Source organism: Xenopus tropicalis, chromosome 2 (assembly GCF_000004195.4).
Source record: "Xenopus tropicalis strain Nigerian chromosome 2, UCB_Xtro_10.0, whole genome shotgun sequence".
Lineage (NCBI taxonomy): Eukaryota > Metazoa > Chordata > Amphibia > Anura > Pipidae > Xenopus > Xenopus tropicalis.
Window position 1 is genome coordinate 34,268,824 of NC_030678.2, and position 16,924 is coordinate 34,285,747.

The 16,924-nt window shown below is 39.8% G+C and overlaps 1 protein-coding gene across 4 annotated transcripts in view; it reads right to left on the reverse strand.

The window, feature by feature from the left end:
• Window positions 1-1,299: 1,299 nt before the first annotated feature.
• The window catches only part of nek8 (NIMA-related kinase 8), a 40,054-nt gene continuing 24,429 nt past the window's right edge, over window positions 1,300-16,924 (reverse strand). For 3 of the 4 annotated variants that reach the window (XM_012956775.3, XM_031895875.1, XM_031895876.1), the window contains exons 11-15: window positions 15,039-15,189; window positions 9,317-9,480; window positions 6,931-7,089; window positions 4,936-5,094; window positions 1,300-3,288 (exon numbers count right to left, since the gene is read on the reverse strand). In XM_012956775.3, coding sequence (XP_012812229.1) covers window positions 3,263-3,288; window positions 4,936-5,094; window positions 6,931-7,089; window positions 9,317-9,480; window positions 15,039-15,189 — 659 coding nt within the window. In that variant the 3' untranslated portion in view covers window positions 1,300-3,262. The remainder of the gene's footprint in view (window positions 3,289-4,935; window positions 5,095-6,930; window positions 7,090-9,316; window positions 9,481-15,038; window positions 15,190-16,924) is intronic. The other variant, NM_001006905.1, reaches the window with a different exon arrangement.

Sequence of the window (16,924 nt, forward strand, 5' to 3'; positions counted from 1 at the left end):
TGAGTATGTAAAATGAATAGAGAAAGTTATTGGTATAATACTATCTATATATTAGTACTGACAGCTAATTTACCCCATTATATATTTGGCTCCAAGAGATGATTTATCAAAGTTCAAATTTGAGTTTATGCAGTGATTCAAGCTTTTTTTGCGCTTCAACGTATGAATTTGAACAAGGGTTCCCAAAACTCAAATGTTCAATATTTATTAACCGCAAAATATTAGAAAAACTCAAAAGTAAAACTTTGGTATCTTCATGCATTAGCCCAGGGGTCCCCAACCTTTCTTACTCGTGAGCAACAGTCAATTGTAAAAAGACTTGGAGAGGAACACAAGAACCATAAAAGTTCATGAAGGTGCCAAATAAGGGCTAAGATTGGCTATTAGGGGCCTTTATTCACACTATCAGCTTACAGGAGGCTTTATTTGTTAGTACCGAGAGCAACATCCAAGGATTTGGTGAGCAACACAAGCCACTGGTTGGGGATTACTGGGCTAGACGGATTCATCCTCCAGCCTATCCATTCGCTGTGCAGCTGTACTGGGTGAGCAACATGTTGCCCCCGAGCCACTGGTTGGGGATCACTGCATTAGCCAATGGGAGTTGTTCTACGCAAAATTTATGTGTTTTCAATTCTATTTTTTTTCGAATTTTTCAAGAGTTTGTAGACCCATTAAAAATGATGATTCACAAATCAGAATGCTGATAAATAAGCCTCTAAATGTACTAAACTAACTAAAGGGACTGAAAAAACTTACATCTCTAGATTACATAAATAATTCTGTATCTGAGAATACAAGGATTGGATGTCATGAGCGCAGTGATTTTTTTTAATCTATACTGAACTGTAGAATTGCTTTTCTTTCCTAAAATCTCATACAATCAGGCTTTATAGCAGCAGCGTATGAGCTAATCCATACAGACGTCTGAGCAAATACAAAGAGAAACAAGCCGAACCTGCAGGCACAGAACTACAGACGTGGCGCAGATCATTGCCCATTACGGTCAGAAGGACGTGCGCGAGTTACGACACAGGGGCGCAGCGGAGTGACTGTACCATCCGTATGTCATGATGGTGGGTTGCTTTTGCCAGAGACAGAGGCCAGATATCAGCTCCGATATTCAGAAATACTGATTTTTATCAAGTTTTCCATAAATGACGCGCTATAAACTGTCAGATTAGGGAAACACGTTTCTACCTTCATAATGTAATGGTTTCTTCAGTGTAAGAACAGTCAGTGGAAACTGTACCTTTAAAGGGAAAGTCCAAATGATGCAAAAAGAGAAGAGCTGTTTTGCTGCTGGATTTCAGCATATAAATGGTATTTATTCATACTTTTTCAATGAACACATTACAGGGATTTTGGTTCAGAAGCCAGAGTTCTCCTTTAATAAAAATAGACAAGCAACTTATCCAGTCAACTACTAACTAACTAATTAGAAAGTGGGTAACCAACTAAACAACAGCTTTTTAAATGAACCTGATGGGTCTTTGGACCAACAATCAGCCAGGCAGACTTTGAAAAGTGCACCCGATTTGCCACAAAGTAAAGGTGCATCCTGGCAAATTGGAAGCAATTGTGGTGGGCACAGGACTCTGAATTCTGGGGGGGAAAAATGGCAATTGTGCTCAAAATTGCACTTATACTGCATCTAGCTAAGTGACAGTGCCCGAGAATGCAATCAGGGTAATGGCTCTTCCTATAGTGGTGTAAGACCTGCTACCCCCCTGGCCTCAGGTTCAAAATATCAACCCACTGAACTGATCAATCAGGTGCCAATTCATATTTACAAAGGGCTGATGTGCACACCAGCCTCAGGACTCTTCCTGTCTTTTATTTCACCTGAAGAAATGCCCAAAACAGCATCATTCCTTAATGAATAATTGGCACAACAGCCTATTGAGCTCTTCAATGGATTAGTTCTATGTATATGGGAATTTGCACAGGGATGGGCTGGTATACTAGGGTACGAGAAGATCCCCAGCTTAGGAGTGGTATGAAAGGGAGGCCATCAGATTCTGTGTTGGGACCAAGTCCAACACTGAGGATGCTTTCATGGAAAACAAATAACCCAAAAATAAGGATTGTGCTTATAGGTGAAAGTCAGCCTTGAGTCAATAGAATTGGTCAAATGTATTTTTTGACCAGTGTCCACAATTTTTCTCTGCATCTTTTCATACCAAAGTAGTTGATTCAGTAAAGTCTGAGGCCCATGTCGGTGCCTATCCATAAAAGATGGCTTGATTATAATATTGTATGAGGCCTGGTCATTCAGCCCGAGACATGATCCAAGATGGATTTGTGCATTTTAGTAATTACCTGTGTTGATAAATACCACATATCCAGTTGCTCAGTTATCACCTATAATGGCTGAATCAGCAAGTTGCTCAGTTATCACCTATAATGGCTGAATCAGCATATTAGGGGCTAAATGTTGGGGGCTGTAGTGGCCCTTTAATCAAACACTGATACAATAGAAAGGGTTTGGTAGGCAAGTTTCCATTATAGAAAATACTAAATTTCGCACAAGTACAATACTGCCTGGCATTTTCAAATAAAAGATACACAATAAATAGATGGACAATTGAAATAAATTCAAATATGTACATAACGTATAAAACATACAGTATTAGAATAAGAAAAAAACTAAATGCAAATGTCCTTTTGGCTGGTAGATTTGGCTAAAATCTTGGCGCCCAAAATACTGATGCAGAACAGAAAGCATGCTGGGATACCTGGCAGTGCAGGAACATTTTGGTATTGAATTTTATAAAAATATTAACTCCATAAAGCCCAACCTGTGACCCTCCAGCTTTTACTGAACTCCCATACCTTCCCATAGCAAATGCACTTTGTGCCCTGCATTATGTACAATGGCAGAAAGGTATTGCTGGCTCCCATACCATGGTGGGGGTGTGTATTATGTGTTAGATGTATATAATCATTCTGCACCCAGCAACACAGTATATTTTACTGAGAACAGATGCATTTCAGTCTGGTTTCAGCCAGGTTACCTTCAGTACACTAAAGAAGGTAACAGCTTTTCATGGCTTTGCTCTCTCTGGTGGCACCAATTGTGAGGCTATGATGCCCCGGTCTGTCAGAGATAAGATCTAGTTACACTCTCTCTCTCTATCTTGCAGGGAAAAGCAGCGCTGCTCCAGAAGATCAGTCATAAGGAGGGCTCATTTGAATGTGACTTGTCAATGCTGCCTTCCCACACAGACGTGTGTCCTGACATCTATCTGAAATCCTTGCTTCACACAGAAATATCTTCCAGACTTGCTGAAATGCAAAGAAAGAAACAATGAATTAACAAACAGAATAGACAAGGCATCTCCCACAGTGAGAACAACATGGCTTATTATCAGGCACCCAGCAAGAAACGGTAACTGTTCCATACTGAACATGTATGGCTATAGGGAGTATGAAAAAACGGAGTAAAATTAAGATATTACTGTTTATGCCCTAAGTACCCTTGGCAACCAAATGATATCTAATCATATAAAAGGTAAGAATAAAACATTGCATAATAAATAGAGGAATGCCCCTACGGCTGCTAAAGCAATGCACTCTTGTCATTATGCCAAAACACACAAAAACTTGGATGAAACAATCCCAGGACAAATGCAGATACTTGATAATCCAGAGGGGTAAAGTACATGTGTCCCATCTGACCTTAAATAACTTAAAGGCAGAGGTACTGAGAATAAAGAATTATCTAATAGGTATATTGACTCTTTATAGGCCAACATGGAGTCAAATACAATAGGATGTCTATGAAGGCAGCTGCAGTCAATTCACTGAGGTTATAGACAAAAATATAACAGACATGTTGACTCACTTGCATTTTTTGGGAGTCACTTTAATTTAACCCCCAATCATCATCAATAACAGACTTGCCACCCACTAAAAGTAATTTGCAGCTGAATCCTTAACCACTGCATTGAAATGCATAGAAACTCTACCCAAAACTCTCCGAACAACCAAGCACGATGAAAGGGTGGGATGAACTTGGGTGTTGTTGGGTCAAGGACATCGCAACTAGAGCCAAGATGCACCTGGGTCACTTCTGATCTAGGCTGCCATCTCTGCTATAAGTACACTCTTTCTACCTCCTTGTTATGCACCAGGGTATCTGAGAGTAGCGAAGGAACATATATATATATATATTTCCAGTAATTATGCGCACTCCATCTTCCATCAATTACCGTAACTTTATTGTATTTCACTACATGATTAAAACATCAACGTTTCGGTCCTGGTCTAGGACCTTGTTCACAATGTCAAACCCCAACGATATAAATATATATATATATATATAGTTCCTCTAGCCACCAGTTTGATAGCAAAGCATATAAAATATATCTTGAACCCAATCTACAAATGTGATGTAAGTACTTGAGTCTCTTTGATCCTTATCAAATATAAGGTGGGCCCAAAAATGTAGCATATGGAGCATCTGGCACACATGGTCACACCCTTTCCCCATGGAAAGGAAGTGTGTGTAATGATCATGAAAGAGATGTATTAAGCCTGGTACATCTGTATAAATAAAGAATAATAATAGTCTGTGTCACATAAACCATGGCCAACATTCCTTTACACTTCTTTAACAGTTAATAGATGATTACTTTCAGCTCTTGGCTACTTTGTTGTAAGTGGATCAGTGTGCATGACACAGATGGAATCACCCTTTACATCCCAAGAGTACCTTAAGCTGGCGGCCTTGCCATAAAAGCGGATACTTCATAAATATGCCCACCTTGAGGTGGGCAATATCGGGCTGATCTGATCATTGGGCCCATGGCAGGCAGTTGGATCAAGGACCACATCGACAAACAGATGCAGTCCTTGATGGTTAGATATCAGACAGGTAAGCCCATTGGAGGGTCCCATATACATGCACACATAAATAAGGAATTTACTTACGTTTCACAGCTAATAAAGTATTTCCATGGCAACAAGCCACTGATGTTACAACATAGGAGTGGTTTTCTTCCAGCTGCACAATTTTGGGTATTCCAATTCCCTCGTCCCTACGTCCCAAACGTCCCCTGGCTCCCTTTCCCCATGTGAATACTTGTCCCTCTGCAAAGAGAAAGCAAAATGGATGAGCTAATTGTTATAATGTGACAGTGGCTTTCAAGCTGTAGCTTAGCTCTAATTACCCACAGCTTTGAAAGAGCCATTTGTACAGCAGTGCAGCTGCAGCTTTTGTGATCCCGGCTTAACACCCAAGTGCAAAAATAGGAATGCTTACACACGTGCTGCACACTTGTCATTACATTTTACTGGCGAGTTTTTGGCACGGATTTGTCAGACAGTGTTAAATAAAAGTCGCAAAAAAAACCAGATAAAACGAGTTTGAATTTTAGGTGGCCATATATAGGCTGCCCTTCCAGTTATCTGCCAGATCTGTTGAGATTGTAGTTCATGTTTATTAACACTAAAGCTGGCCATACACGTGGCAATCTAACGATGAAACATCGTCAGATCCGCCACACACATTCAGGGCTGAAACAGCAGATTCAGCAGAAACAATAGGATTTCTACCTCCTTCTGCCGATTCAGCCCTGACGGCAGATTTTGGTCAGGCGCCTTCTATGGCACCCGATCAAAATTTTCTAACCTGGGTGATCGGCGAGTCGACCGATATCAGCAGCTTCCTGCGATATCGGTCGACTCGCCGACATGCCATACACGCACCAAATATCGTACGAAGATAGTATCGGTGCGTGTATGGCCAGCTTAATGCAAGTCAATTGATTTTCCTATTAACTGATTTGCCAGTCATTGCCATGTTATTTGAGTTTTCATAATCCAGATATCATAATTGTCAAGATTTCATATATAGTGAACTCACATGACTGCAAGTTTTGATCTCCTGTGATATGGGAAGTGGATGTTTTTATTTTAGGATTTTTTTCCCACCAAAACACAAATATTAGAGATTTGAGCTAAGCCATACATGGCTGGAGGCCGTTTGATTATGACAGAACGTGAACACAGCCCTTCCAGTGCCAAGCGCTAAGCCACTTCTTCTCCATCACTGGAAGTAACTTAGTCTGAAAAACTTTCCAATGTTTTCCCTTATTCTGATCTACCAAACTAAAGCCGGATCATTTATTTTACTTTCTGGAACTTTCTTCTGGTCAATGGATGACTTGGTAATGCAATACTGAACCTAATATGGATCTGCCATTTAGAGGGGACCTCTATATTAACAGTACTGCCAGACGGGTGCAGGGCAGGGTTTGTCCAAAACACTATGTAAATACGTATAATCACATACTGTTCTAAAACAAGGCTGTTATCCGTTCTGCAAATGTGGCTACACTTCCTGAACTAATGTCTCTGGCCTCTAACATCAAAATCAGTGTTTGCAAGTTACGTAAAATTCTGAATTAATTCAGTTTTGACCTAACAAATTTCCCTTTCATTACGAAGTTAGAAATCAGCTTAATTTAGTTATAAGCATAACTTACTTTACAGCCAGTGACGCAGATCCCATGACTGTGGGGGGATGCCCAGGGAGAGAGGGCATCATGCGCAGAGGATCATGGGTTGTATCCCTAAGAGCCTGCACTGATTGGAGGGGGCCTGAGTTTGTTTCTTTGTTGAGGGCCTGGGGCTATGGAGTGGTGCCCCTGTATACAGCTATTACATCCTGCAATAACACACTTGCCCTATAAAATCTGGAATTATATTGGAAATTGCTAGTGTAAATCTGTGACTGTCACGTTTTCTGACACAAATACATTTCACTCTGACCCATCCCAGGAAAATGTACTCTTATAAAATAATTCCACCATTAGCTTCAACTTAAGAGTCAGTCCTGGTATAGGTAAGTGATAGAAAAGAAGAGGCAACCTTTGTATAGATAATATAGATAATATCAGAAATCTTATTTCCTGTGTCGCTCACCTGCACCTACAGCGACAGTGTACGCATCCCCACATGCCACCATCGTCACCTTTACACCTTGCAGGGCACTCACAAGGCAAGGCACGCGGCTGTTTCGGTGAGCACTGGTACCGAGTTGACCATGTTGGTTACTGCCGAAGGTGTAACACTGACCTAATGCTGAAAAAGAGACGCTCATGTTAAAAAAATGGCTTGTAAAATTTTACACTTTGCAGCAATAATAAAGTCAAATCCCTTTCCCCACACATTAAAGGGGTTGTTCAACTCTCAGTTAACTTTTAGTATGATGTAGACCTGGGATCCCCAAACTTTTTTTATTATATAATAAGTGTTGGTGAGCCACATGGGCATGAAAAAGTTCTTTGGGGATGCCAAATAAGGGCTGTGATTGGCTATTTGGTAGCCCCATGTGGACTGCTGGCCTGCAGGAGGTTCTGATTGAAGTAAAACTGTGTCTCTGTGCTTCCAAAACTTGTCTCCAAGCCAGAAATTTAAAAATGGGCACCTAATGAGGCTACTGGGAGCAACATCAAAGAGGGTGGTGAACAACATGTTCCTAGTGAGCCAGTGGTTAGGGATCACTGATGTAGAGAATGCTATTCTGAGACAACTTGCAATTGGTCTTCATTTTTTATTACCGTATATACTCGAGTATAAGCCGATCCGAATATAAGCCGAGGTACCTAATTTTACCTAAGAAACCTGGAAAAACTTATTGACTTGAGTATAAGCCTAGGGTGGGAAATGCAGCAGCTACTGCTAAGTTTCATCAAAATAAATACCAATAAAATTAATTAATTACATTAAATGAGGCATCAGTGGGGTATATGTTTTTAAATATTTATTTCAAATAAAAACTGTAAATTGCTCTGTAAGTGGAGGGTCAACAAAAACAAATGTTTTATCAACAAAGATACCATAAGAGTACTCAATCAGCAACCAAGCTAAAACACAAAGAGTTAATATCCTTCAAAACTATAGTTTATATAGAATATAAAGTGCAATGTCTAGTGCAGAATGGGCCAGGTGAGGATGGTAGATGAAGATGAATTTGGGAGTGGGCCAGGCCACAGGAGGGTCTGGTTGTGGGTGGCCTAATTTGCACAAAAAGGGCAGAGGGTGCTAGTCTGGAGGGACTCATGGCACTCAACTCGAGTATAAGCCGTGTTCAGCAGCTCTCCATGTTTAAAATGTCACCAGCTATCTGGTTGATAGGGTTCAAATTACCTTAGCAACCAGGGAGTAGTTTAAAGGAGAGGCTGATATATTTATAGAAGAAGACCTGAATAGAAAGATAAGAAGTAACAATAACATTGTAGCCTCCGAGAACAACATTTTTTTTGGCTGCTGGGGTCAGTGACCCTCATTTGAAAATTAAAAACGAGTCAGAAGAAGAAGGTGGCACATCATTCAAAAACTATTAAAAAAAATTATAAAGACCAGTTGAAAAAATTTGCCTAAAATTGCCCATTCTATAACATAATGAAAGTTAATGCAAAGATGAACCACCCATTTAAGATGGCCATACAATGAAAGATCCGCTCATTTGACGAGAGGTCACACTGATGGTAATGCCAGCCGTCAGGGCAGGACCAGAACCACAAGATGATGCGGCGCTTGTACCTTGGCATTTTTAAACCTGCCCCTTCAACATCTGCCTAATTTTTGGCCAATTATCAGTTGGGTAGGCTCATCAGGGGGACCCATACATGGGCAGATAAGCTGCCTAATAGGGTGAAAGTTTAAATCTACAGTAGTGCTTAAAAATTTGTAAACCCTTTAAAATGCTCTGTATTTATATATGAATGTGACCTAAAACATCTGGGGCCCGATTCACTAAAGTCCGAAAAAAGGAGTGCTATTTATAGCATGCGTTAAAATTCTTATCACTTCTTATTTTTCGCTCGATTCACTAAAAGGACACTTGTCATAATTAAGAAGCGATGTTCTTGGCGTTATTTATCTTGCGACGACATATTTTCAAGCAATATATTACGCAGCGCACAACATATTACGCAGCACGTTGCTTGAAAATATGTCGTCGCAAGATATATAACGCCAAGAACATCGCTTCTTAATTATGACAAGTGTCCTTTTAGTGAATCGAGCGAAAAATAAGAAGTGATAAGAATTTTAACGCATGCTATAAATAGCACTCCTTATTTCGGACTTTAGTGAATCGGGCCCCTGATCTGTTCATGACTTGCTGTAAGGCGGCCATAGCAGTGGTAGATGTAAAATCTGTGAAGTACTAGAAGTTACTGGGCCCTAGAACAAAATAATTTTAAGGCCTTTGGGGAAAAGACATCTTCAAGAATCTGCTCATTAGTAAATGCCCCACTGGTCCCCCTATAGCTCCTGTTCTCCCAGTTATTGCATTACTTACCTGTTACGACTGCTGAATGTGAGGTGCCTACATCTGCACACAGGATGGCTTCTTGGTTCAGAGGTGCTGATTGGATAGGAGTGAAGGTATAAGCCTCTTCCACCTGGTCCTCCGAAGAAGGCTCACTTGCAGACAAGATGCGATCAAAGCCCAGCTTATTAAATCTAACAAAACCATTTCAAAAATGTAAGTTGACTGAAGTTATAGTCACTTTCTTCCTGGCAAATAGCATACAGAACACTTTTCATGCATTATGACTTATGCATTAGTCTTCCAAAAGACAATAAGTGGCATATTTGCTACCTGCCCAGGAAAGAGAAAGAAACATAGCATATTGCACCCTTTTTTTAATGACCCATCCTCTCTACTTGGCCCACTCCCCCCTTATTTACAAACCACATCCTATGGAAACCGCATTAACTAATGCTTCAACTTACAACTTACTAAGAATGAAGCCTAAGGCATTTCTGTCTTCTAAGCCTTCTTAGCTTAAATATGGCTAGAAAACCACTATTTTATGTGCTAAATGGTACCAGCAGAGGGGTTCAGCAGCCCTATAACAATAACAATCCAGCCGTTAAAGTTAACCAAAGGAGCTTGCCATCTTTTCAGTGCCACTGACACTCACATGCTCAGGATGTTTTGGGCTCCCATTGAGAAGCTAAGCATGGGGATTAGAGGAAATCACAAAATGCATAAAAGAAACCTAATACATCAGCACAGTCAGGAATTATTACTTATAAATACAGAATGTAAATTTCCATTAAGGGAGTAGAAATCAGTATAGAAACTGAAGGACAAAATATTTGAAGTTGGAAAATTATATACATAAAATGAATATATATATATATATATATATATATATATATATATATATATATATATATATATATAGATAGTTATTTCTTCAAACATTCAGCCTGAAAACTTAATTTGCAATGTCGAGAAGGTTATGGGCATTAAGATAGTCTTTAATCCATAGGACGATAACACATTCCAGAGTTGTTTAAGTGAGCTGGAAGAGCAAAGTTGGATGGCAGTTACTAGTAAAGAGGGGTCAAAGGCAGCCGACTTGGCATTACTTAGGTATGATTAAAAGAACAATGGAATGTGATGGAAAACAGAAAAGAATCTCAAATCTCTGTTCATGTAGGAGTGGGAACAGAAGAGCAAGGAGGAGGAGAAAGAAGATAATGAATGTCTGTGTTGTAGGTACGAAAAAGCTTTTTGGCCAGAGTCTTTATGTACTGAAAAGCCTGTGGGTTAATTCCATGGATGGCAAACCATTTCTCCCCCTTAGCCTGCCTGCTATTTGGATCAGCATCCTTACTCTCTGCGGGGCCTCACTCCCTAGGCTATTACTTAATGCTGCTTTTAAATAGCACAGTTAACATATATATTTTTAATGAATAATTTATAACTGCTTCCAGTAAATATGGATGTGCACTAATGTGATAAACGCAATGCCTGTTGCTATTTTAGTCAGATAAATGCTTTAAGAAGATATGAAGGCCGTTCAGACTGTGCGTACTAAAATTAGGGGGCACATTTAATCCTTAATTAAATAAACGGATTCCCAGAAGTTCCAATTTTATCACATTATCCCATTTATCAACACTGACGCACGTAAAAAAGGAGATGAATGTACGAACATGCTGAGTGGTCCTATACCATACTATATGGGGGTTAAAGCCCAATGGTGATGCTTCTCTTTTAGGTGCTGGAAGAAATCATTTCAGATTGGAAAAGAGACTGATACAATAGAGCCCTGGTTTTACATACACCAATTTTACGTTTTCCCAGAAACTACTGATTATATGCAGTCCAGCACTTGTAAGCAGCATTAGTTTCTTCCCACATGTTAAGTTTTCACTGAATTTACTTTTAGTGTTCCCTGGGGAAACGTAAAAACTTGCTTCTACTATAAATCTAAAGGAATCTTTTTTATTTTTTAAAAGGGTGACAACCATTGATACTATTCTATAAAAATACGGATTGACAGGGCCACCAGTAGAAATTATAGTGCCCCATACTACTAAGCAGGCATCACATCCAATGGGGGGGGGGGGCAGTTATTAGTTCCCTGCTTGTGTGGGCACCCTGAGTTGTGGGCCCAGTCAATAGGACTGCTTTAAGGTACCAGCGGGCCCTGGGCAAAATTCCATTGGTTGGCCTCTGCTGCCCCAAGAAAAATGTGATAGAGTAATCCTCAAGCATGTGAAATTCAATATGGTAAGGTGGGTAGTGAAGAAATGGTCTGTGCTTACTGAAGTATACATGATCCCCAGGTGTGCCGCCCAGGACCAACAGCTATGGCAGCAGAGAAACAAGCAAAGAAATGAAAATAACCATACTGTAGAACTCTTCTAGTTGCTTAAAATGTAGGATGCTTCTGCCAAAAGTTATCCCAGATTAACGGTGTGCTAGTGTGCCCCCCAATCCTGGACAAATGTCCCTTTGGCCCATTTATTAAAAATTCTATCATCCTTACGACCCCAACCTCCTAAGTAATACCCCATTATGTCCTGGACTCAACAATGATCCACCTGAAATCCCCGATTCAAGACCTGTCCTATCTGGGCCCTCTGACTGGGCTCCCTCCTGTACCCCACTGAAGACTGCCCTGCTGGTTTTTAATAAGTCTCCCCCTAGGACTGCATCTGAATTACTGGAATGAGTTGCCAGCTATCATACAGTTTTAATATCCCAACCTACACCAGAAGCCTGATTCATATGTTTCAGGGCTAAGAAAAAAAAAGTCTGCAAAACTGCACCTAGCTATAATTTTGCAAAGAGATTTTTGCAAAGAGGTAAAAACTGCTCCCTCATTGCACACCATTAGGTATTAAGATAAGTTAGAAGCCAAGTGAGTCTGGCACAGACCTAAAAGTAATGCCCTTGTGGGTTAATGGACTACTGGGTGCACAGGAAAAAAACTGTGTAAGAGACGACTGCCGTAAGGCAAACACAGTTAATGGAAAGATACAGAAACTCAGTGTTTGTACAAAGGTGCAGCAGTTTCTATTTACTACACAGAGTGCTGGTATGTGACTGCCCTTTCACGTATCAATGCGGAGCTTGTTATGGAGCAGAACAGAGTTTGTTATAGAGCTGGATCACATGCTCTCAGGTATTCTGAATGCAAATATCAAACCATGGATCACTATCTCAATGGATCTGTACACACAAGAACACAAGTTATTCTGTAAATGCAGAATAAAGATGGCCATACGCCAGCCATTCAATGCTGCCAATTGGACTCCTCTAGATCATGTTGGCAGCTTATTGGTCCTTGTATAGGGACCTCCCACTGGCACGCCATCCTGATATCTTGACAAAAAATTGGCCAAGTATCTATAGGGCAGGTTAGAAAATCCCATTGGTCTAGGAGCTCTCTGAGCTTCTGATCGGCGGCCTTGGGGGGTGCCAAATAATTGTATGAGCCCATTTCAGGTGTGGATCTATTTATATATGGCCTTATTTTTATGCATTAAGAGTGCTACGTAATAAGTATAAGTGATACGTAACTTGCTGGCGTTACATAGAGAAATGATGATGACCGTGACAAACATTATAAAATCAACATTCACAAAGGGATTAAACAGTGAAACACAACTAAAATATTTCACACTAAATCATGCATTTAAAAGGGTTGTTCATATTAAAATTACCTTTCAGTATGACGTAGAGAGTGATATTCTGAGACAATTTTTAAATGGTCTTCATTTTTTATTATTTGTGTTTGTTTTTTTTGTTTTTTTTAATAATTAGCTTCTTGTTCAACTCTCCAGTTTGGAATTACAGCACCTATCTGGTTGCTAGGGTCTAAGTCTAAGGACCCTAGCAACCAGGCAGTGGTTTAAATGAAAGATGGAAAGAATCAGAAGAAGAAAGCAAATCATTTAAAAACTATACAAAATAAAAAAATGAAAAGCAATTGAAAGTTGCTAAGAACTGGAAACTCTATAACGGGGTGGCCAGACTTTTTCCAACAGCAATCGACCAATGACTCCTCCCCCTAGACGCAGAGTACGTACACATTCACAGCGCACTTCCACATCCCTCGGGTTCATCATGGACCACCAGAAATCCACAGGGGATTGGCTGGTGGACCGCGATCAACGTCTTGGCCACCCTGCTCTATAACATAGTTAAACTTATCTTAAAGGTGAATTGCCCCTGTAATATGCTGAATGAAGATAAACTCCAAATTCTCTATTCATCAAGGGTTTGGATTCCGTTTCGGAATTTGACAGAATATTAGTAGTAGTGTGATTGAATGAGTTTATGTCAAAGAGGAGGGTATTTTTTCCTTTGGATGTAAGCCCTCAGAACCCCACTGCCGGTGTAGGCGTATGATAATTATGTGAGCTGCAGCTAGCCAATCCCTTGCAGGCAGAGGTAAATGCAACTTACAAGGGAAGTTCAGAGTGTGACACCGACCTGAATGAGCACATTTTTTAAAGTCATTTTTATCGCTCTCTTGACATAACCTGACTGTGGGAAAAATGCAAAAAAGTCACAAGTGGACCAGAACTGGTATTAATTCCTCTTTCAATCAGCAGATAGTCAAATGCCAAATTCATGAATATCTTAACAAACATAATAAAGTGGCTGTTTTGTATGACAAAAGTCTATGTAGGTTAATGACATCATGCATTATTCTGCCCAACTGAATAACAGAAAAGAGTTCTTTATTTTAAACCACCATAAGAGGGGTGGGTCATTTGTGTATTAAGAACAACTTTATGATGTAAGAGGTAAAGACAATGCATTCACTAGCAGCTCACATACACTTGTTCAGAAGTCCCTCTGTTAAAGGTACAGTAACACCAAAAATTAAAGTATAAAGTAATAACATATAATGTACTGTTGCCCTACACTGCTAGAAGTTGTGTGTTGCTTCAGCAAGACTACTATAGTTTATATAAATAAGCTGCTGTGTATCACTGGGAGCAGTCCTTCAAGTTGGAAAAAAGGAGAAAGGCACAGTTTACATAGCAGATAATAGATATGCCCTGTAGAATACAATGGCGTTTTACAGAGCTTATATGTTATGTCACCTGTGCCATTTAGCCCTATTCCAATTTAAATGGGTTCCCCCATGGCTACACATTTACTTTGTTTATATAAACTATAGTAGGGTTTCTGAAGCAAACACACGTTTTACCAGTGCTGGGCAATATTACATTATATTTTAATTACTTAAATACACTTATATTCTTTGACGTTATTGTTCATTTACCTACAGTGTGTAGCTGTTCTAAAAGCAATGCTGAGAGCTACCCCAGTGTATTTATACCCTTTGTAGTCTAATGTTTGTTTGAAAAACAAAGAAATACATTGTTATGAAAGAAAAGAACAGCACTGAAACTGTGCTAAACACCTTACATTACGTTATGATAGCAAATCTCTATAACAACACTCTGTTTATTGCTGCTGATGTGCCTCATATCTTAGGCATTGCAGGAAGTGCGTTTTTGTGCCAGTGCACCTACAAGGAGTGACGTTTGCCAAACACACTTTGTACCTAATGACGCTTTGTGTTTTCAAAACTTAGACATGTTAAGAGAGGAAGGTAAGTATCACGAAATCCATATTTAGAAAGAAAACATTCTATTCCTCACTAAAAAATGTACTGAATTATTAGACCTGAATTTTCACTTTTATATGACAGCAGCGGGGGGCCCTGACTGTTCCTGCAGCATGATGAAATGCTAACCTGTTACTCCCACAGGCCAAAAGCTGATTTGCCACTGTAAGTATCATGGAGCTGTCAATGCCACACACAACCCTCTGTGCTTCGTACTCCGGTGGGATGATGACTTGCTGGGGGGAGTTATAAGACTCCTGGCTGCCTAAACCGAGCCTCCCTGCCAAGAGAAAAAGATGGAAATAGCAGTGATTAGAAGTAACTTAAATACAATGGGCAAGGCTAAACGTTTTACATTAAAGAGGATGTAAACCCGAATACAAATGGGAGAAACAATAGGTTACCTGAAAGCAGTTCTAATGTGTAGCGCTGGCTCCTTCTGAAAGCTCAGACTCAGGCACAATGCACCTACACACCAATATTACAGCTAAAAAAATACATTGGTTGGTTCAATAATACAATTTTACATGGTAGAATGAATTATTTGTAATGTACACAGTGTACACACGTACTTTAGAAATAGAAACTACCCCATAGATATCATGACAGAATCACTCTAAATACACTAAAGATATTTATGCATGTAAAGGCCCCCATACACGGGCCGATAGAAGCTGACGATATCGGTCCCTTGGACCGACTCAGCAGCTTATCTGCCCGTGTAGGGGCAGAAACGAGCGGGCTGGCCGACCGATATCTGGCCTGAAATTGGCCAGATGTCGATCGGCCAGGTTAGAAAATCCAGTCGGATCGGGGACCGCATCGGCTCGTTGATGCGGTCCCCGAACTGACTGCCCCATGGCCGCAAATGTAATCCGATCGTTTGGCCCCAGGGCCAAACGATCTGATTTTTTTTTTTTAAGGCACTTGCTACCCGATATCGCCCACCAGTAGGTGGGGATATCGGGTGAAGATCCGCTCGCTTGGCGACATCGCCAATCGAGCGGATCTGCCCGTGTATGGCCAGCTTTACTGCCATTTAGGAGCATCTTTTGTCTGTCCTTTTCTACAATCATAGTTATTGAAACTATAGAGCAAAGCTAGGTCTCCTCCAGTTTCACAGGTCTGGCTGTTGGCTTCTGCTACATTGTTTTAATTTTCATAACCTCCACCACTTGCAATGTATAACAAGGGATGAAATAGAAAATACATTAACAAATAAAATCATCTAAAACCATGAATATATACTGTTAAGTTGCTTAGAATTCCATTTCTTATTATTATGCAAAATTCTGTTCTCGGCTTTACACCCCCCTTCAATGTTGTCACAGACTCTAATTATTCAGATTTGGGCTGCAGAGAGGCATTAGTATTATTCAGTTCATACCTAAATGAAAGAGAATGGCTACAAGGCAGTTTATTTGTAAAAACTATAGTAATGTTTCTAAAGAAACGCTCAGTATTTACCAGTGCAGAGTATCCATAATTGATATTTTAATGCATACTAATAAAATTAGTTTTTTGCTGTTAATGGTACGTCAATAATGATTAATAAAGTTTGCACTGTGTGAAAAGATAAAGAAAATGATTCATCTGCTATCTCTGGCACTTCAAAATCGTACAGGAATGGAATAAGTTATCCGGAAACCCCCTTATCCAGAAAGCTCCAAATTACAAAAAGGACATATTCCACAGACTCCATTTTAATCAAATAATTTACATTTTGAAAATAATTTCCTTTGTATCAGTAATAATAAAACAGTACCTTGTACTTGATCCCAACTAAGGTAGAATGAATCCTTATTGGAGGCAAAACAATCCTACTGAACTTATTTAATGCTTAAATAATTTTTAATAGACTTAAGGTATGGTGATTCAAATTACAGAAAGACCTCAGAAAACCCCAGGTCCCGAGCTTTCTGGATAACAGGTCCCACTGTAACTGAAAACTAAACTTTACAGTAAGACATTGTTCATAAACCTATACTGTTATTGACATCAGCCAGTGTCCCACT